At 42.7% G+C, this 21862-nt stretch overlaps 1 protein-coding gene across 2 annotated transcripts in view; it reads left to right on the forward strand.

Annotated features, from left to right (window-relative positions):
- LOC143173541 (protein ELYS-like) overlaps positions 1–21862 on the forward strand; it is a 75156-nt gene that overhangs the window by 20218 nt on the left and 33076 nt on the right. For both annotated transcript variants that reach the window (XM_076363786.1, XM_076363785.1), the window contains exons 2-19: positions 1036–1162; positions 2393–2646; positions 4770–4950; positions 5726–5933; positions 7179–7295; positions 8285–8369; positions 11742–11892; positions 13821–13953; positions 14041–14222; positions 14694–14755; positions 15692–15820; positions 17887–17977; positions 18064–18153; positions 18317–18457; positions 19240–19344; positions 20117–20210; positions 21407–21530; positions 21661–21717. In XM_076363786.1, coding sequence (XP_076219901.1) covers positions 1042–1162; positions 2393–2646; positions 4770–4950; positions 5726–5933; positions 7179–7295; positions 8285–8369; positions 11742–11892; positions 13821–13953; positions 14041–14222; positions 14694–14755; positions 15692–15820; positions 17887–17977; positions 18064–18153; positions 18317–18457; positions 19240–19344; positions 20117–20210; positions 21407–21530; positions 21661–21717 — 2325 coding nt within the window. In that variant the 5' untranslated portion in view covers positions 1036–1041. The remainder of the gene's footprint in view (positions 1–1035; positions 1163–2392; positions 2647–4769; positions 4951–5725; positions 5934–7178; positions 7296–8284; positions 8370–11741; positions 11893–13820; positions 13954–14040; positions 14223–14693; positions 14756–15691; positions 15821–17886; positions 17978–18063; positions 18154–18316; positions 18458–19239; positions 19345–20116; positions 20211–21406; positions 21531–21660; positions 21718–21862) is intronic.

The raw sequence follows: 21862 nt of genomic DNA on the forward strand, positions 1-21862 counted from the left end.
CGTCTACTATCTTCCTTTTGAGGCTTCATGACGAAAGCGGTGCTGTTTGAACAAGATAATTAAATCTGTCTTGTCTTCCAGAGGCTTTTTCAATAACCCACAGAACTTGCAAAACACTGCTACTTAAAGTGGTTTGTATTTCCATGCGTATGGAATATCTCTTATTTAGCCACCTCTTTAGTCTTGCAAATCACTTCAGCTTTTAAGTTTTTCCACAAAAAGCATCTCTCTTGACATGCTGAAAGGTGACCTCTTTGTGGAGCACCTACAGAAGTGTGGAAACTGGCTGAAAGGCCTAGAAATTTTTGCAAAAGACTGCAGAGATGTGATAAGGACAGGCAATAGGAAGGAAAGGACTGGAGTAAGGAATAGGAGGGTTTAAGTGTAGAAGAAAATCAGTGTTTTAAAGTGCTTGTGTGGTATTTACGTCATAAGTGTGTGGAAAACTACTCTCTGCTTGATGAGCTGTGAAAGTCTGTATCGCTTGTAATGTGAACATCTCAAGAGTACATTTTCTGGAAGAATTTGAGAATGCAGGTAGTTAAGAACTCGGTATTCCTTAATGTGAAAAATAAACACGCAAAAAGCGGACAAGACGTAAATGATGCATGAAATCTGCTAGAAGACAATTGACAATAAATAATGAAGTATAAAATCAAGGGAAAGCACAAATGGAGACTTATACCTGTTGCCGAGAAGCTTTTTAAAATACGGTTTTTCTCAGATCGCCTCTTACTAACCTATGTGAGTCGACTTGAACCCAGTCTATTGGGTTTTTTTTTCCCCTGTTATTTGTCTTGTCAATACCTCTGCATCACTTCTTGTTGGTGATCTCATAGGCATCAGAAAAGCCAAGGATTCCCCTTTTGCTCTGCTGTGAGATCAAAAACCGTCCTGAGTGCCACTTTTTTAAGGAAAAGAGCTACAGGAGATGGATAGGAGATTATTCACTGCAGACTGATGGAACGTCTGTCAATCTCAGAAATACTTGTGGCTGGCAGGAGTCTATTTTTGCATTTGTTTCCTTACTTACAGTGAAGAATGCGAGACCTAACGGCGCAGGTAACGAGCAGTCTGCTGCGGTTTCCAGAGGGGACTATTCAGGCACTTGGGGAAGATGAGATAAGCCTCGACTCTGTGCTGCGCGGGAAGTTTTCTGGAGGTGAGCATTTTCCTTTAACTTCGGTCTTGGTATGAAGTTGTTATTGCCCGGAGGTTACCTGAAGCATAGGGTCATAGTATCAGCTGTGTCTGGTTGGTGCTGTTAAGATGCATCAGGTATCGAGAGAACAAAAAGGATGTTTTAACTATTAAAAATGCTAAAATTAAAACGTTAGTAGAGTTAAACTTTGACATTACAACCACCCGCACCAATCTTGTGCTATGAAAATAGTTTACTTAAACATGCTGAGTCAGTGAGCCCTCCTCAATTTCTAAAGAAACAAAAGGCAGTTTTCAAAAAGGTAAAAGCGTTGCTTTGGGCCCTATTTATTTGCACCAGCTCAAGCTCTGTGACCGTCATGCCATCACACGCAGGAATAGTTCTTCTACAGTGTTACAGAGGCAACCCCCCCTGGTTTTTCCTTTTGAGTCTGACTAAAAACAGAAGGAAGAGGATAGCACTGTTAAGCGCTGCAGCCATATTTCCAAAGTATTTGACAGGATGCAGATGAGTACCCAGTGAGAGTTGCTGAAGGTGGCTAAGCAGGTTAGGGAGTTGACTTTCTGGGTGACCTGAAAGTAGAGCTGGGTGCCTACCGGGATGTCTAGGCTTCTGTTGAGACCAGGTAGAGTCTCTCTGCCTGACTGTAAGGGCAGTGATCGAGTTAATACTTCCTTTGAGTTTGAAGTAGGTCAGTGGAACAAAATGTGTTAATTTCTTTCTGTAATCAGCACGTGTAAGAGTTTAAATTTACTAACACGGTGCCCATTTTAAGATAATTTCCTGTTGAAGTCCAAATCCCTGCCCAAAGTCGGCATGTGTCAAGTAAAATTAATACACTAGAAATGAATTGGCTTAGATTGGTTGTATCTGAAGTATGCTTTGAAATATGCTTGTATTCCCGTAGGGATTGAGAGGATTTCCAGCAAAACCAAGCTGAAAACGGTATAAAGAGTATAGATCAAGGTATTGTAATCTTTATCCCAAACCACCACAGTTCTTCAGTGCAGGAATGACAAGTAGAGATGCAAAGTAATAAGGTTGTTAATTTTAAGATGTATTGCTTGAGGATTTCAATGGGTGATTTTAAATAATGGACCAGAATTAGGTAAGTCGGTCTTCCTCTGTTAGGTACTTTTATTGAAGGGAAGGGGCGGTGACTGTGATTTTTTCAGTTGTTTCCATCTTCTGTTGGAAATTTGCTTTAGTCAGCTTTCTTTTCTCTTACAGGGAGAAATGGCCTAGCATGGCTGGCGCGTGGTCCTCAACTCGAGGTAGTGAACTCTGTGACAGGAGAGCGGCGCTCTGCATATCGTTTCAGTGGAGTAAATGAACAGCCTCCCACTGTTCGTGTGGTAAAGGAGTTTTCCTGGCAGAAGAGAACTGGACTGCTGGTTGGGTTGGAAGAAGCAGAGGGAAGTGTTCTCTGTCTGTACGACCTTGGAATATCAAGAGTGGCTAAAGCAGTTGTTCTTCCAGGAAGGGTACGTCCTTTTTAATTGGAGAAACGAAGCCTTTATGTTGTTAGGCGCTGCATAATCCTGTTTCGGGAAAAGCTTTGGAGCGTCTCTTTGTAGGAGGTATTTTTTCTACAGAGGATCCAGTCAAGAGAGCCTTGATGTAAAATCTCGGCCTTAACGGCACCATTGTCTTTTGAGCTTACTGATCGTAAAAGAAGTTTTCTGGTTTTGTGGTAGAGCACGTAGTTACCTAATTCTCCACTTCCACAAAAAGGCATTGAAAGATACCTTTTTTGGGCCAGAGTGAAAAGAAGAAGACCCCACTCTTTAAAGAGCCTGTAACATACTTTTCCTAAACGGTTAATTTCTGTCGGAAATACCGTCTTTCTTTAAAATATCTCAAACCTCCGTAGCTGAGCTGTGCGTGACTTAGACACATTCCCATGAATCTCAGACTAGCAAGCAGGTGACTTGAGAGCAGAACACATTTTTCTGTTGAGTTCGGGTAGGAAAAAAGAGCCTTTAGAGAGTTATCCGACAGACTGTTGAAAGATCGACTTTCAGTCTGCAGTCCTTGAATCTCTGCTTATTGACGACTGTGTTTGTGTAGGTGGGATACACTGGTGTGACGTTACTAATTTTTTCTGTCTTCTATAACCCGTAAACTCCAATGATGTAATGTCCCCTAGTCTCATTATCTTCATGTAAACAAGAACCAGCGTAAGTTAATAGAACATCAAGATTCACTCCATCTTTATCCTCTCAGCATCGGCAACAAATAAATACTTACTTATTACTCAGCTTTCCCTAACGTGATTTGGTTTGACTTGCTAGCATACAGGTGGAGTTTTGTTTGTTTGTAATGCTACAGTGCGGTTACCAGTAGTAAGCATTTGTACGGTGGTAATTTCTGAAGATAGGAGCCGGGTTGGTGCTCCTCTGTGTTAGTTTGCCTATCATCTGGGTAAATCTGGGCGTTTCAGACGGAGAGGCAAGCTGTGTGCTGACATAAGCCTATAATCAGTAAGTAAATTGTGGCTGTGAAAAATGACATAGCTTTGTTAGGTTTTCTTTCTTAAATCTAAGTAAGCTGGGAATAGGAAAAGGAAAGGTTAAGAAGGATCACGTCACATATTGGATCTGTGTCTGCAGCAGTGATTTGGAATAGAACGTGGTTATAACTATCACTTGTGTTGGGGAGTTTGTCTACACCACAAAAAGATGGTTCAGGAGAAAATATGAAGAAGCCTTGGGGGTGTGGGGGGGAAGTTGGCTGTTGTGTGGTAAAGGTTATGAATTTTGGAATAAAGCCAAAGCTTACCTGAATTTCTGCTCTTCTGCCCTGAATGCTCTTGATTCCAAGCACGTTTGGTCTGTTGCTTTCATTTTGCTTCCTATCTTTTTCCTATTAGATTAGTTAGATCAGCATAGACAGGACACAGGTTGTTTTAGGCTGGCTTTTTAAATTTTTGTTCACATTCATAAAAGTGCTGGTGCGCATTTAAAACCTTTTTTACTTTCTCTGGTGGTTATTTTTCTTCTAAATGAGGACGAGTGTAAATTTCACTAGGGCAGCGTGTCCCTTCAACACTTTCTGAAAATGTTTCGTCCCCGTGGAAGGGGTGTGTCTACCGTGCGACTTGGCCGCTGTCCCGCCTGACTTACCGCCACCACGAATCCTAATACCTGTTTGGCAAAGAAGGCATAGACTGCATCACAGTGCTGGTGGGCTGTGAGCAGTGGGAGAACTAGATGTAGTTTTGTCCTTCTTAAACTTAAGTCCCTTAAATATGGTAAAGTTTCTGGCATATAACTGGTTTTCTAAGTTTCTTAGAGCTAATTGTTTCTAGGTAGGAAATGGAAATTGGTAAGCTGTAATACTAGAATGCACCATTGAAGTTGAAGTTAGTTCAGTTAAATAACTGTAGGAAATCTAGTAAATGGAAGGCAGTAACAGATTTTTGTGCAGGGCTTCCCTCCCGCCCCCGCCCCCGCCTCGATACAATTGGGAACAATGCTTTGTTTTTATGTCTTATGATCCTGTATGTACTTTCTTGTTTCCGATGTGCTAATTCTGGCTCCACTCTTGAGTGATTTCTCTTTGGCTTGTCAAGCAGCTTAAACAGTAACTTGTAGTTTTCCTGTAGGTAACTGCTATAGAACCCATAACTAATCACGGAGGACCCAGTGTGAGCACTCAGCACCTACATCAGAGTCTGCGATGGCTCTTTGGAGTGGCAGCAGTGGCTACAGATGTTGGTCACCTACTTCTGGTTGACCTTTGTTTGGATGATTTAGCTTGCAGTCAGAATGAAACAGAAGCATCGGGTAAGCCTGCAGTTTTTCAACTTGAATTTAGAAGTAAGAAAACTTGTGTCTTGTAAATAAACAATATGCCCCCCACCTTGAAGATACGAGTGTGCAGACATTTATGACCCCTGATTGCAGGTGGCGGTTTGACACCTTACAGTCCTGAACTGACTAAAAATGGGAGTGGCTTAATACTCCTTCTAATGCTGGAAATGCCCCCCTGCCACCAAGATCCCTGTGTCACTCTGATTCTTGCCAGTGAGGTGTGGGAATTTTACCGTCTGAGTCCGTGCAGCTGCCTGATAGGAAGTTGTGTCAGAGGTGCCCTATTTCTTGGGAATGTTCTTCTGCTTCTGTTAATTGGCTCGGGGCAAATTTTAGTCTTGTTTTTTGAAATAAATCCGACTTACCAAAAGTCATGCATTCGGGTGAATGAGATCTCTAATTTGTGTATTCAGCTTGCATATGCTGTTTTGGCCATTACAACAGTGGCTTCAGGAGCTGATGCCACTTCAGAGAGCTTCGTCATGAGGCCCAAAGTCCTGACTTACAGAGTCCAAGAAGAATTTGCCTGTGAAGGTTACACTTTTACCTAGTTTTGAAAGACGAGTGAGAATACCTGTCCAGTCGGAGAGTTCTTATGGTCTTTGAATACATACAAAATGGAGATAGGAAAAAAAGTGTTGCATAAGTGGGTATTCTGCCTGGGACGGTAGAATTAGATTATGTCACGTTTAAAATGCAACCTAAATGGCATAACACGTTCATTTATTGCGTGGTTTTGTGTGTGTAGGCCTAGAAGTTGTCACCAGAATTCCTGCTGAAGTTCCACAAAGAAGAGAAACGGTGACCAGAGAAGGGAGACATCTCTGTTTTCAATTACAAAATCCTTCAGGAACAGCGATATCAACCCTGTGCTACATAAGCAGAAGCAATCAGCTCGTTGTGGGTTTTTCGGACGGCTACCTGTCACTATGGGATATGAAAACTTTGGAGAGGGAGTAAGTAGGCCTTTACACTTGGCCATGCCTGGAGGTGCCGGCGTCTCAATTTTTTGCCTAAGGAAGCATGTTAATGTCAAGAGAACTTTTTCAGGGACTGGAATTTTGAGTATAATCTTGGAATGTTTAGAAATCCTCTTCTGGAACAACTATTAAGTCACACATGGATTAAGTGGACCGCCTTCTCCCCAGTGGACTAGGACTGTTTTCCTTAGTGTGCCTGTGGATTGAGGAATTGTGGAAAGCATGCTGCTTTGGGTTGTGTCAAGCAGCGAGGATGTGACAGAGCTGATTTGTATGAGACCGTTTGTTCTACCCGTGGTATTCAGTGAAAGCAGGCAATGTGTGTATTTCGATGAAACCGGTTTTAAAAACTATTTTTCAGGACCAGTTCCTGCAATTAGGGCATACATTGGAAGGCTTAAGTATGTCAATAACGTGATTTTGGTGACAATATTCTCTAAAGTGTCCAGGATGAAACTAGTGAGACATGAAAAATCAATAGCTGATGTGTGCCGGAAAATATATTCTTTCCTACGTTTCAGGCAACGATGCATGTGAATGAAAGTTTGCTTGGGACACTTGGAGATGAGCACAAGGGACATGTGAATTTATAAGCAGCAGAAAAACTAAGAGACGATTTTAAATCTGCCAAAGAGCAATCTCACTTGAAATATTTGACCAAATTGAGATAGGGATTCACTTGAGCAAATCTGCAGTGACTCTCCAGAAACTATTGGATGCATAAAGAGAGAGAGTGGAGCAGTAATTAGGTGGCAAGAATAGATTGTGAAGGTACAAATAAGGTTCAGAAGTCTGGAAGAAAAATGCTTTACATAGTCCAAGTAAAGCAACGAGAAACTACTTCTGTTTGGCGCTGGTTTAACTTTGTGCACAGAAGATATGCTGCATTTTAAGTTCGATATTGGAGTAGGCTACAACAGTTTGGACAATCTTTTGCCTGGCAGCTGAAGTGATCGTTTATGTTTCTCCTCCTCCTCCTCCGGCAGAGGAGGGCATAAGCCCAGGTTATTGCATTTGACGGTCAGTAATTTCCTCACCTCTTGACTGTTGCGTAAGAAGTAGTCGCTTCCTTGACTCACTTGTTTGAGATGCAAGTATGACCTTCTGTACTTTGAGGATAAGCATGTAAGGTGCTCTTTTCTCAGAAGATGCTTCTACCCGTCTACAAACAGTTAGGGCCAGTAGGCTCACCTTTTTTCTTTTTCTTTTTTAAACCCGTAGGCACCACTCTCAGCTTGAAGGAGGACGGGTTCCTGTCTATGCTGTTACTTTTCAAGAGCCTGAGAATGATCCTCGCAATTGTTGCTACTTGTGGGCTGTCCAGTCTACGCAAGAAAGGTGAATAAAAACTTTGTATAAGCCACTGAATTCTTCTTTTTTATATATACTTGTTCCCATACAGTTAATACATGTGTATTTGTTTTGTTTATTTAGCTGTGCAGGAGATTCTCTCGGGTACGGAAGGTGTTAAGCCTACGATGCCGTTTTTTACAGGATTTAACAGACGTGAAGAGGGACCTCCTAGTTCCTACCTTCTGACAGAAGGCAAAGCAACAGTGGCTGTAGTTTTGTGCTTGCCTTCTTAAATGACTTCTTGTTTCTTGATGACTGCTTCACGATTTGTTTGCTGTTCGTACCATGGTATTAAAATACCATTAAAAGTAGTTGAGGCTGCAGATCTAGACACACTAGACGTGCCAATGTGACAGCCTGCCAACCTGCCCCTAAAGGAGGGAGGTGAGGGTATTGCCGATTACCTTGTGCCAACTTTAGCAGTCTTTGGAGCCTTCATGAGCCAGTTCAGCTCACGTGGCAGAGCACGATCGCTGTTCAGCAGAAAAGTCAATGGTTTCCTGCTGGGCTAATGAATCACATGAGCGTGTGGAAGGGTGCAGCGTATGCAAGAGAGGGACTGGGACTTTGGTGGTAAGGGAAGGGGAGAAAGATCTCCCTCCTTCAGCATCAGCAAGCTATTTCATCAGCTCAGCTGTTCACAGCGTGGCAATCTTTTTAGGTTTGACCTTAAAGCAGCTTTGATCGAGAACTCTTCACTGTGCAGAGCTCTTTCCAACAAGGTTTAGTCCATACAACATCTAAAAGCTTTCAAACTGTATGGTTAGCATTTGCCCCTGAAGCTGTTAGTGTCAAAATTTCCTCCTCTATGTTTTAGCGTCCAAATGTGACCGACTGCCATGTTTTGGGAAGTGCTGTTTTTCTTTTCAGCAAGAGCATGCTATTAGGAAAACTTCAGTCTCGATCTAATAAAATGGTAATGAGGACTATAAAGCAGCTTTGTAATCAAATGTCATAATTTATACCTTTTTCAGTGAAGGTGATGTTGTGAGTTTACATCTGTTGCAGTTAGCATTTGGTGACAGAAAACGCTTGGCATCAGGACAAGTCATGTACGAGGTAAGACGTGCATGTGTGTGGAAGGATGAAACTAGTACTAAATTTTCTCGAAGTGAGTATCAGTTAAGCTGGCAGGGGTAATATTTACCATCAAAATTCACAGATGAATGAAAAGGAAGTAATCTCTTGCTGAGTCTTCTTGGGCATGGCCTTTGTCCATAGGTTTTGAAAACAAGTCGTACAATTTCATACTGCAGTGTTGAGTGTTCCAACTGGATTCACCTGCAAAGAGCCCAACTGAATTCAATTCCTGAAGAGGAAGCAGCTTTTACAAATAAAATTATTCTTCATTTAAACACCAAATTAATGGCACGTAGGAAGAGAAGACGGGGCTATCCTCTTTTAAAGTTACTTGTAGCTACAGCCTTAGCAGCGGCAAAGACCGTACCTTGTACTGTGTGCTTCTTTGGAAAAAACCCCATTGGTCTATAGCCGTTTCTCTCGTGGCTGCTTTGTTCTGTCTCAACACTTTAATGTTAAAGTGTGGGACCTTTTACTATGCAGCAATTCTTGGTCATCTTATTTTCCTGAGTAAGACGTGACGAGTGTCAGCTTCCACCTCAGAAGGCTGAAATGTTTAAAAGCAGCTTCTAAACATGCGTCTCCTAGAAATTCCCGTTGCCACTCTTTTAAAAAAGCACACAAAGTGATTAAATACTGTTGTTGTTGTTGTTGTGTTTGTGACCTGAGAAAGCTGTGGTGTAGTTAATGTGAGGCTTTTAACCCTCTACAGACTATGCAACCAGTAATGCATTCACAGGCTTCTAAGAGGTGTCAGGCACCAGTCTCTGGATTTGAGATATTTCACTCCCCTGCTGTTTCTGCTTCCCTGTGATGAGTGTTGTGGAAGACTGAAACAGGAACCAATCTTACGAGGTAGTTGAAGAGAGAACTAAACAGCTGGACCCTCTGGGGCAAAAAGACGGGCTCTTCAGCTCGCTTCCGGATGAGCCACTTACACATGTAGCTTCATACCAAGACCTGATAACACCTACTGCCAAAAACCCCCAAAACTAACTCCCAGCCCCCCCAAACCCCCAAAAGGTGCATTAGGACAGGATCTGTGCTCCACAGCGGACACTTTTGGTCTCAGAATACTTGCTTGTAGTCACAGATTGCTCAGTACTACGTGGCTGTCTGCCTGCATGACTGGCTGAGTCAAGTTTCTTGTCTGTCTTCCGTGGCAGAAAATTTAAGAGGTGTTCCCAATTGCCAGGCCAAGTCTGAGTAAACAAGGAGGACTACTGTTGACCCTCGTTCATTGAATAGAGTTCATGGGAGCTTGAAAGACTTTTCTACTACAGCAGTGCTTTACTTTCCAGGAATCAGACTTGAGGCTATGAAACAGCGCATCTTTGACTTTGTGTCGTGGTAAAAGGTCACAAATAGGACTTTTGGAACATGTGGCACTGTCTTTTTGTAAATGAGCCTCAAACTTCTGTCTCCATTGCCTTCAAGGCTGGTTTAAGTCTGTGCTCAAGAAATCAACCTAAGGGTGTGTTTAAGTTGTGCTTTCAAAGATCTTTTTTATACCACCTCGGCAGCTGCTAAATCTCGTGCATCCAGTCATGGTCACGGAGCACATCTTTACCTTTGTCCTACACAATGCTTGCGGATGGACAGAGTGTACAGCCCCTACTTTCGTATCAGAGTCTGACCGGTGCACCTCATTTGCGAAGTGTCTTCGTATTTTACTGGTCAATAAAGTCGTTACTGAACATCTTCCATACAGTGGGGTTCCTTAACTGAGATTTGCTTGCCCCAGCGTGGAAAATGTGAACTATACTGGTTTGCTTTAGAAGCTGTCTTAGGCAGGACTTGTTTGATATTATTTCCCCCTTCCCCTCCGCCCCAACTCTGGGGGGGACTGGCTCCCCCCCAACATTTCTATGTGAATAAAAGTTGAAATTTCTAGCAGTGAAAATTCACCTCTAACAGGTTTATGGAGTTTTAGTACTTCATCTGATGAAGCGGTCTTTCGAATGGTGGACTTGTTCAGGACAACTTTTATTAAAATTGGCTTTAGTGATTATTCCTTCTACAATAAAAATGAGGTTCTTTGCTTGGGCTTCATGCTAGTTTTTCAAAGAGGCGGTTTAGATTTTTCTTATCTACTCTGCACGTGTCTGTTATGTCCAAAGGTACTTGATAAAATAGAATGAACTGTGCATGCTTCAGAGCAAAATTTAGCATTTTTCTTTTTAGTCATGTCAGAATTTTTTTTTTTTTTTTAAAGCCAGTCTCGATATTTATAGGTAGCATTTCCTAGAACGGTTGAGAGAAAGCTTGTCTCTTCTCAGATTAGGTGAATTGGAGGTATCACATCAAATCATATGAGAATGTGTTGTGTCGTGCCAGTTCATTTTAGAGCTCTGAAAGTTTGGGAAACTTGGGTCGAATGCGGTACGATGGATTTTTGGTTGGTTTTTGTTTGGTGGTGTTTTTTTGTTGGTTTTTGATTTTGTTTGGTGGTTTGCTTGTTGGGTTTTTTTAATTGTAGAGCTGCTATTTGTCCACAATACACACAATTCATGTGTTGCATTGTAGACAGTTTGAATGTATGCTGTATTTGGAAAGACAGTATTTCAGTTAATGCTTACTTAGAAAATGGTGGTATCGGAGGTTCAACACAACCCTGCTGGAGTTTGTATATATCTCAAAGTAGTTTGCTGACTCAGTAGTAATTTGTGATCCTAAACGCGTTGCCCATGTGCATCCCACGTCCCCTCTGTTTTCTGCTTTTGCTGTTGGCTGTGCTTGGTGGAGGAGCTGAGGGATATTTCACCCATTAGTTTCTGGCAAGATTAGAGGAGGAGCTGGTAAGAGCTTACGCGGTTTGAAAGAAGATCGTTAACCAGGAAGAAGTTCTCATAGCTACTAGAGAGAGATGCATTTTCGCTCTAGTGGTGTGCCTACGGATAATAATACCTCTCGACAGAGCTTTAGCTGCTGTAATGCCATGACTTCTCTAACTTCATCAGTTCTGTAATCAAGACACGGAGCAAAGAGCTTTGCGTGCTTATGTGTTACGCTATTTCAGATATCTCTTTGTAGACATATGTTTAGGTTTGTAAAGGAACCTTGATGTTGCAAGGAATTCTGCAAAACATGTTTAGAACTGAATAACATTAGGGAAATGCTAGATTTTGAAAATGTGCAAAGCCTTTACAGCCAAACTTGCCCGTTACGATTTGACACTTAGTTCTCTTGCACGTCAGATGTCGTTTCTATTGGCCATCAGAAATAAGCTCATGGGAAATACACGCTATACTGTGCATATTCTACTAGAGGTATACGTTCTTTCATGTTTCGGTATAACGTATGTTTTTAGCCCCAAATGACCTTTTCTCTCTCCTTTTATTTTTTCTGCAGGGTTTGGAATACTGTGATGAAAGGTACAGTTTAGATCTCACGGGTGGAGTCTTTCCCTTGAGAGGGCAGACCAGCAATGCCAAATTACTCAGCTGCCAGACTGTAGAAAAATTTCGCAACCACGTTGACAGAGAGGATAGCGTTAATGAAGGTTTGTTCTGATGTCCGTGTTTGGCTATTCTAAAAGAAACGGTTTTAGAATCCAAGCAATGAACGCTGTTCTGTACCCGCAGTGTGAAAGTCTTAAATATCTGTATAGACTAGCTTGTTGGGCTTCTTGAAAAAGGCAAATTGGGTGCTTAAGTTACGTGGGGCTGCTTTAAAGGACAAAATAGGTTTTATTTTATGCTTGCTGACACGCTACAGCGACGTATGGTGGGGTCATCTGTGTAATGCTTGTCAGTCGTTTTATTCCTCCAGCTGTCTTCTTTGAGCAATAAGATCATCCTCTCCATTGCTTAGGAATGTTACCTGAATGTTTTTTTTCCTGTGCAAACCTATGTCTGCATCTGCATCCAGTTGGTGGCCGGTCAGTTTCTGTTTGAAATAATTATCGGTGATCTGGATGAGGGGATCGAGTGCACCCTCAGTAAGTTTGCAGACGACACCAAGTTGGGCGGGAGTGTTGATCTGCTCGAGGGTAGGAAGGCTCTGCAGAGGGATCTGGAGAGGCTGGATCGATGGGCCGAGGCCAACTGCATGAGGTTCAGCAAGGCGAAGTGCCGGGTCCTGCACTTGGGTCACAAGAACCCCATGCAACGCTAGAGGCTTGGGGAAGAGTGGCTGGAAAGCTGCCTGGTGGAAAAGGACCTGGGGGTGTTGGTCAACAGCCGGCTGAATGTGAGCCGGCAGTGTGCCCGGGTGGCCAAGAAGGCCAATGGCATCAGTATGCTTGTATCAGAAACAGTGGGGCCAGCAGGAGGAGGGAAGTGATCGTGCCCCTGTACTCGGCACTGGTGAGGCCGCACCTCGAATACTGTGTTCAGTTTTGGGCCCCTCACTACAAGAAGGACGTCGAGGTGCTGGAGCGTGTCCAAAGAAGAGCAATGAAGCTGGTGAAGGGTCTGGAGAACAAGTCTTATGAGGAGCGGCTGAGGGACCTGGGGTTGTTTAGCCTGGAGAAAAGGAGGCTGAGGGGAGACCTTGTCGCTCTCTACAACTACCCGAAAGGAGGTTGTGGTGGGGTGGGTGTCAGTCCCTTCTCCCAGGTAACAAGCGATAGGACGAGAGGAAATGGCCTGAAGTTGCGCCAGGGGAGGTTTAGATTGGACATGAGGAAAAAATTCTTCTCTGAAAGAGTGGTTAAACATTGGAACAGGCTGCCCAGGGAAGTGGTGGAGTCACCACCCCTGGAGGTATTTCAAAGACGTGGAGACGTGGCGCTTAGGGACATGGTTTAGTGGTGGACTTGGCAGCGTTAGGTTTACGGTTGGGCTTGATGATCTTAAGGGTCTTTTCCAACCTGAATCGTTGTATAGTTCTATGATCTGCCTGTCCAGTTTGTCCTCTCTAAACCTAATAGGTTCCTGCACCTATTAGGAGTACACGAGTTCTTAAAGCAGCAGCTTTCCTTGTCCATATACACAGTTAAAACTCTTACGATGTCTTTCCTTACCTTGCAATAAGTCAACATACATCTCTGGGTTTACAAATTCAGTTATGCTCTGACCACATCTTTGAGCCTGCTGCAGTGATAACTTTCATAGCCTTTTGTTTTGACTGCGTTATTCACCTTCCCTCTCTGGCCTTAACGTATGTCTGATGTTGGAAGGAAGACACTTGCATGATCATTCTAGGCTATTTCTGTTTATTGTCTTTGATTTAGTCCTGAAGTGGCAACTTCCACCTCTTCTGTGATGCCATCCTCTATCAACCGTGTGTCAAAATCTAATAAAAATGCCTTTGGATTTTCTCCACTTGTGTCATGTTTCTGAGGAGAGTGCCTTCTAAAAATTTGTGAAAAGTGCTGTGTTTCATGAGTGATGGAACAGAATTAAGTCAAAACAGAAAGCGATGTTTTAAAACTATCAGGTGTATCGTCTTTTCTACAAATAAGAAACCATGTCTTGTCTTTTACAGTAGTGTCTCCTGAGACCAGCGTATCAATCTTCAGTTGGCAAGTGAATACACATGGTCAGGGAAGACCATCTACTTATTTGGGTGTATTTGACATTAATCGCTGGTACCATGCTCAAATGCCAGATTCGCTAAGGTAGATTTTTGTTAAGTTGTTTTCAATATCCCTACAAACAATTCGTTTGAAAGTGGGCGTTCAGCTTATGCGCTTGTTTTCTTTAAGGCCAGAAGAATTCCTTCACGATTGCCCCTATTTCGCATTGTGGTCGCTGGATACTGTGGTAAGCGTGACTTCTCCAAACCTCATTTTGGATATTCTGGTACGTGAGCGGAGTCTAAGCCGGGGAGTTCCTCCTTCTTATCCACCACCTGAGCAGTTTTTTCATCCAAGCACCTATAATTTTGGTAGGTATTTCACCGCTTTTAATAGCGATAAGCTTAAACGGAGGTCAAATGCCATTTATTGGTTCTCTTGTTCGTTGTTTGTCACTCAAAACCCAAACCAAGCCAAAACACCCCAACCCCCCACAAACCCAACTCTGATGACGTTGTACTAAGAAAGCATTTAGTGTTGTGAAACATATCTGACGGTCTGCTGTGTTTTGGGTTTGGGTGCTTTTGTAACGTAGCCTGTGAAGTGGCGATGGTTATAAAATGAAACGACTTTGAACTGAAGCTGAAAGCACAGCACCTCGGCAGCGCTAGAGAGAAAATTCCTACACGCAGTAATTTTTTTTAACAAGTTTGTAAGTGATGTGATGAAGAAAATGGGTACTCAGTTATATCTTTCCCGATACGGCTATTTCGAAAATGTGAACTGGTCATAACATAACTGTGAGAGTACGGAGTGCTGTCAAACGTTCGTTGTTTCTGCAGATGGTACGTGCTTGCTGAACTCCGGAGTCGTTCGCATGACTTGCACCGGCTTCCAGAAGGAGGTGATCTTTTACTGTGTCTTTATTGAGACTGTCAAGAGATGTACCTCTTCTAAGTTTTCTGTGGCACTGCTTTCGGTGTCAGAGACCGTTTTACGCTCATCCTGCCCATCCGCACGCATAATTGCAATCGTATCCTGCCAGTTTTATGCAAACGGTCATGTTTCAGGTCCACTCTCGGGACTGTAAAACTACCATTGTCTCCTGTTGAAGCACGATCAGGGATTGAATGTCTAGAAAGGAGTAGAACGTTGCTGTAGGGCAAGAACAAAAATGTTGTGGAAGTCGGGGAAAGCTGTTACTGCTTTATTACCCATCAGTCGAACTGCCTGCATAGTCCCGAGTTTTAGGGTTTTGACCCCTGATTAACTTGAAAAAGGAGGACAGAGTGGAGAAAATGAGAAATTACTTAACTGTTTAAGAAGAAATGAATTTGTTTTTTCTCCCAAACTTGGCCAAATTGTAACTTCCGAGCCACTGCACGGATTGTAACAAATAATTTTGAAGTAAGTTTCAGCTCGCCAAATATTTCCAACATAAACCAGCTTCTGCACAAAGAAGCACAGAAAGGGTCTTCCAAAGTGTGATTTGAAGTTGTGTGTTAGTTCTAGCTTGTAGAGAATGTATTTTGCGTCAGTGTTCAGGGAAAGAGAAAGGCCTGTGTCGTGACAGAGCAGCTCGAAAATACTTAAGCATTGCAAGGGCTGCTATTGTGTTTTACAGGATTTGGTTTAGAAACTGTAACTGTTAGTTTGGCTGCCGTCTTTAAGACTCTCCCTAGTAACGCTTGCTCAGATTGCCAACCTAAAGCACATTATTGATGCAAGCTTTCTGACAGTTTAAGTGAACGTTTGTATTAGTTCTCTTAGTGGTTATCCAGAACCTTAGCGACTGCCTAATAATGCTGTCTTAACCTGTAGTTTTTGATTGGTGTTTCAGACCTTGAATTTTTTAAAGAAATCTGGTCCTTCGATAAGCGAAGCCATTCATGACAGCTACAATAGGTGTCTTGTAGCTGGCTTGCTGTCTGCAAGACTAGTTGATGCCCAGCCATCCAGTTTGAGCCAGGTGAGTGCGTATCAGGGAATCAAGGGGGAAATACATCCCTCTTGTCTGACGGGGCTGTAGAGGCTACAGGACATGATGATCTGATTTTCCTGTTATTTGCAAGCTGCACTGAAATGCAGGGCTTGACTTTAGTTAGCAGAAGTAGTAGTAGTCTTCGATCCAAACTACTGAGGTTGACTGGGAACAGTCTTTAGAGACCCCTCTCTTCATTCTGTGCCCCAGATACGCACAAGGACGCGTGCAGTCAGTGCTGGTCATGCGCAGCAGAAAGCACCCTTCCCTCAGAACAACCTTCATCCCCGTCAGCTTCTCAAAGCACGAGGTTCAGTGCAGTAGCTGACGAAGGGGGTGTCTCGCTCGGATGCGAGCTATTGCAGACATCAGCTTGCTGCACGATACGTGACCATTTGCTTCCAAGGAAGTGGGCTGTGGTAAACAATTACTGTGGTCAGCTCTACCTGAGACTTTCATCACCGCTTCCGCTCATTTTCCCTTCATCAGTAGGCGCTTCTGCATCCTCTCAAAGCAGATCTTCACCTCTGTAGCCTTTGCCTTGTGCTACAGTAGCCCAATTTACTCCTCTTAGAGTGCCCTCTTGTTGCTGCAACACCTTAATCACCTTTATCTCATGACACCCACTACCTTCTACCTGCTTTATCCCACCATAGTGACTTCACCCGCCTCTTTCGTAGGTTTCCCATTTGCAGTGCACCAACCTCTCTCTCTCATGCAAAGAGTTTCGTGAGAGATGGAGCGTCTTCACCCAGGCAGGATCTAAGCTAAGGGATCAGCTAGCTAGTCATCCCACAGTGGAGCGGTTAGTGGGGAGGGGAGAGCAGTCTTCCCACTGCCCTCATCTTCCTGTCTACTGGATTCTTCACCGGATTTGTGGAAGCGTGTTAGGGCAAGTAACGCTTCTGCACAGTGCGGTAGCTAAAGTAAATTTCTTGGCAAGTTGGCCTAGCCCATAGACTGTTTATTTTGCAAGCCTGATGTAGACTCTTGCATTCAGATTAGATGTTCTGGCGTCAACTCCAGTTTGGAAATAACTTGGGAAATCAAGAAGTTTTTCTAATAACCTTTGCTGAACTGGGACTATCTCGTTCAGAGACTTGTTAGGCATTTGAGCAGGGATTTCGTTTGCATGTCAGTAAGACAAATTTCAGGGTTCGGGTCAAGAAGCTTGCTTTGGAGTTTTGTTTGCCACCGTAAGTAGCATTTGGTGTGTTTCCTTGTCTGCAACCACTTTTCAGACAAAGGTGGAACTATCACATGTGTATTCCAATGTGTAGAAATGGCTTTGACTGGAATGATTTTACCTAGAAGGGAAAGATACTTTTGAATGTGTTTAAAAAAACCAAACAAGCAAACAAGCAAGCAAGTAAAATTTTATGAAGGATCGTTTCACCTGAAAGAAGTATCAGAACACCAGCTGAAATAAGCTGCTACTTAACATCGCATGTCTGTGCACACCTGTGCATTATCCTTCTAAAGGATTACCGCTACGCTGTAATACAGTGTTGGAACGGCCTAAAATGTAAACCTATTAGACTTTAAATGTCTCACTTCTTTCCTGTCATTTTAGAAAACTGTAACTTAACGTTTTGGGCGTCAGAACTGCTTGACGCCTTCATAGTCTAGAAAGCTGCTTGCCCTTAGCTTCACTGTTTCCACGCAAAGAGTGTATTTGGTCTGTCCCCTTCATGCATTCCTGATGGCAAGCTTCACGCACAAAACGCGTAGTGGGTCTAGCAGAGGATGTTACCGACAACAGTTAGTTGGAACTCAGTAAACTGAGACTACAATGCAGAGGCATGCAAATAAAGGTTAGAATCAGCCTTCAGTAAGTTGAACTGGCAGAGGAAAAGTTTAATGTGTTCCTCAGACCAAGCAGCAGTCCAGCCCGTGGCTAGAATTAAGAAAAAGAATGTGGAATTAGTTGCATGTGTACTCACTGCCTTTGTGACGTCTGAATGAGTATACGGTTAGAAGCAAACACGTCCTGTTGATGGTTCAGGTATTGACAGCATGTGAGATGCTCATTTTAGTTTGTCTGTTACGTTTAGGAGGAGCAGTTAGAAGCGGTATTGTCAGCTGCTGTCCAGGCAGGTTCTTTAGAACTTCTGACTGGATGCATTAAGCATTGGACATCTGAAGGTAACGCTTCTTATGTTGTTTTGATGTTACGTATTTTTTGGTTTGAAATTGTTGATTCAGTTCTTTTTTGTTCTCTTTTTTTAAAGAGCAGCCAAGTTCTGCTGCTAATTTACGGTTTGTTCTTGAGTGGACGTGGAACAAAGTGATCTATACAAAAGACGAACTGGACCAAACATGTGAGTCCTAGTGTAGTCATTCTGCAAACATAAAACCATTCTTTCTAACTGAGCTTGTTCAGTAATCTGCTGGTATAGGATATTGCACGCGGTTCTTTAAGTGTACTTTGAAACTCTGAAATTGCTCTGCCGGCTAACGCTTTAATATTTGTTCTTTAAAAAGGTGTTCCGCTGTTTGATGGCTCTTGCAACTTCATTGACCCACAGACATTACAGTCTCTTCAGCACTGCCAGTTGCTCCTGAGCAACCTTAGCACAGTCTTAAACTGTTTTCTAACGGAAGCACAGGAGCTTACTGAAAAAGGTGTGTAAGAGTATTACTAAGCCTTTGGCACGTTTTATTAAGGTTTGGAATTATGCTTGGGTTGCAGTTGTGGAAGCATGAGCTTTTGTTGTTTTTGATGGTTGGAAGACAGCCAAAGCCAAATTTAGCTGGGAGAAGGGGCTTAAATCTGAGAAGCTGGGAGGACCACTTAACATGCCCTGAGTTCAGGGAAACAGTTTGTTGTGGAGTTCATGCAAGTGGCTAGGGGAGGCTACATTCAGCAAGAAGCGATGTAAGCAACTGGGTCGACATTACAGCAACTGAATGTGCTAATGCCGAAAAGTATTCTCTTTAATTCTTAGCTAGCAATTTGTAATTGCATGCAAGTCTGGTATTGCAAATGACTGAAACGTATGAAGGAAGCAGAAATGAGTAACTTGTAAGTTACTTGGGTTTCTGTAGCTTTTTATATTATAAACTGTCCTTGGCATGTTGAGAAAAAAGAGGCGTATCCCTTTGCTGTAGTACAAATCTCTGCTACGTGAAAACCAGAGGTCTTGTTCGTGAGTGCATTTATTAGTTCAGGCTTTATTTTTGTTACTCTAACCTTTAGTGAATGTGCTTCTTTGTAGGGGTTGCTTTTTGTTTTGGTGGCGATTGTGTGGGGTTTTTCTTCAAAGGAGGAAGTGACAGAGTGAAAACTGCAAAGGCAAAGATTTCTACCGTGTTATTTTTATACTTTCTGTTCAGTATGATGAAGGGAGTTTTGTAAAAATGGGAGGAATTGCATCACAAGAATCATCTTCTATGCCTTTTTTCAGGTTTTGCAGACTTGACAAACAAGCAGGTGGTAACTAGCCTCATTTCTTTGTATGCACAAGTGGTCACCTGGTTCTGTCGATCCAGCCTCCTTCCAGAGGGTTTAGGTAAGCATAAACTGTAACACGTTTGTAACGAGGAGACTCTCCAGGAAGTGATTCCTACGAACACATGCTTAGCCATGCTTTGGTAAATGTTTTGTCCGTAACACGTCGTGTCGGTCCAGCGACAGCGTGTGCTGACGTTCCGTTGGTGAAACGGAGATTTTACAGGTTTTTCAGGCACCTAGTGTAGCGTAATGCAAGCGGTTTCTTTCCGGGATGTGTTTTGGAAATAGCAACAAGCCTCTGTTGCTATTCAAGGAGTTGCTTATGTCCACAGCTTGAAATACTTGGGATTTGAAACAAATAACTGTGGAACAACCAATACTGGAGTGCTTGTTTTTACAGTAAAAGCATTACCTGCATGTTTTGAACTTTGTCTTTATTGCTTGAGGGAAATCTACACCTCGGAAATACTTCTTTCCTTGGATGGATTATAAATTCTGTTGCCAGCCTTAACTGTCTTACAAACGCTCACGTGACACGTTGAAAAAACCATTCCCTCGGAGAACTGTTTTTTCTTATAGTGAACTCCAGCTTACACCACATGTTCTGAATGCGGCGTCAACTGTAAACTTGAAATGGCACTTGAGACAGGAAGGAATTGAGTCTCGTGTCTTACGTCTCCTTTAGCAAAGGCAGAAACAGGACTGGCTGCTTTCAGAGTTGGAGGCTTCTTGATGCTTAGCTTGTACGATCGTCTGTCTTTTTAGTCAAAAATTTTAGATTAAAAATGTGATATTGCTTCTTTAACTTGCTTTAACTTTATTGCCTGTAGATGACGAGACGCGTTTGTCTAGACCTTTCTACAATTATCCTCTGATTCAGAGCTACTATACTGGTCATCGGCAGAAACTTGAGCGTTTATCGAGGTAGGACTTACTGGAAAACTCTAGAACGCTTCCACTGCCAATTCGGAAGTGGAAGTGAATGGCTTTTGTATCGACGGTTGTATTTGCCACGCTTAATGCCTTTGCCGGCAGTACTCTTGACTGCGGTGATGCGTGTGTTCTGTTGAACGCAGAGCTTACTCTCCTGTGTTAAAATGTTTACACACACCTCTGCTTAGTACCATTTGCTGGTATCATCAGTTTTTTGTGGCGTACTTAACTCATTGGCTAATCTGTATAATTTGTTACTCCTGAAGAAGATCGTGTGATTAGGAGAGGCTCAGTCATCTCCAGCTCAGCAAAGCACGGCGTTCACAGAACAGTTGTTCTGGGCACAGAAGAAAGCGTGTTGTGAAAAAAAATCCTCTCTCTTCTTGACTAGTAATGGATGGTAAAAATTGTATTGGCCTAAATCCCCTACTCACAAGTACCTTTGTGTGATTTAATAAGATAGTCAGAGTTACACGTCGTTGGCACACCTAGCACTCTACTGGCTATTGGCTAGAAGTCGCTTCCTACTGTAAACTCTCTTTCCTGGACTAGCTTGCTGGCATATAGGTGATATGCCTTGGATTAGATGATAATAGATTTTTCTTTGGCAGTTGTACTGAGAGCTAAATAAAGACCTAAACAAGCTTAGGCTATGGCACTGTGAACAAGATGCTGCCAGGTGAGTTAAGGTGGAAGCTGCAGTGGATTAGGTATTGACTTGAAAGTTCCTCTGACTTAGCTTACGTCGCAAGTAACTTACCTACAGGCTCATGTGTTCCTTAGAAGCATACAGCCTCTAGCGTGCTTTTTCTGCTTTTTATCGGCGGGAAAGTAAAGGGTAGCGTCGCAGTCGGCAGAAGACTGTGAAGGGCTTTTGAAGAGCGTAATTCTTAAAAGTTCAGCCATCCGTAATTGTAGTTCTATTTTGAACTCCTTTAATAGCTGAATGTCTCCTAACGGTCGTTGAATCATGGAATCATAGAATAGTTTGGGTTGGAAGGGACCTCTGTCTTCCATCTGACTCAGAAATTTTTTCCATGTGCATTTCGAGTCGTAATCACGCCTTTGTATGTTTGTTCCTTTCTTTGACTGGCTCATTTTTTGTTTTGACTGGAGGAAATTTGTTACACGGAGAGGCTGGAATTAGTGTTTTACTCTGTCCAAACCCTTGCTACCTTTTGTTCCAGAGGAAAATGGGATTCTGACTGCTTGATGATTGATGGAATGGTTTCCCAGTTAGGAGACCAAGTTGAGAAGTTGTGGCGGAGAGATGAAGGAGGAACTGGGAAATATCCACCTGCTACTTTACATGTGAGTGTGGTGTTCACTGAAAACAACAACAACAACAACAACAACAACGCCCCCCCCCCCAACCCCACCCAAGAGCCAGTGATTTATGCAAGACAGGGGTTTTTAAAGACCACCTAATTTTTTATTTCAGGCACTGCTGGATCTCTATTTGCTAGAAAACATTGAAGAAAGCTACAAACATGCAATTGTATCCTTTCCAGTTGTTTTTACTACACCTTCAGTATATGCACATAAATGTTCTTAAATGTTTGTCGCCTACGTGTTTAATGACACTTTTGAATTTATGCTTCAAACACAATGCAAGCGAAAACAGTTAGTTTAGAATTAAGTCG

The sequence above is a fragment of the Aptenodytes patagonicus genome, unplaced genomic scaffold (genome assembly GCF_965638725.1).
Source record: "Aptenodytes patagonicus unplaced genomic scaffold, bAptPat1.pri.cur scaffold_116, whole genome shotgun sequence".
NCBI classification, from domain to species: Eukaryota; Metazoa; Chordata; class Aves; order Sphenisciformes; family Spheniscidae; genus Aptenodytes; species Aptenodytes patagonicus.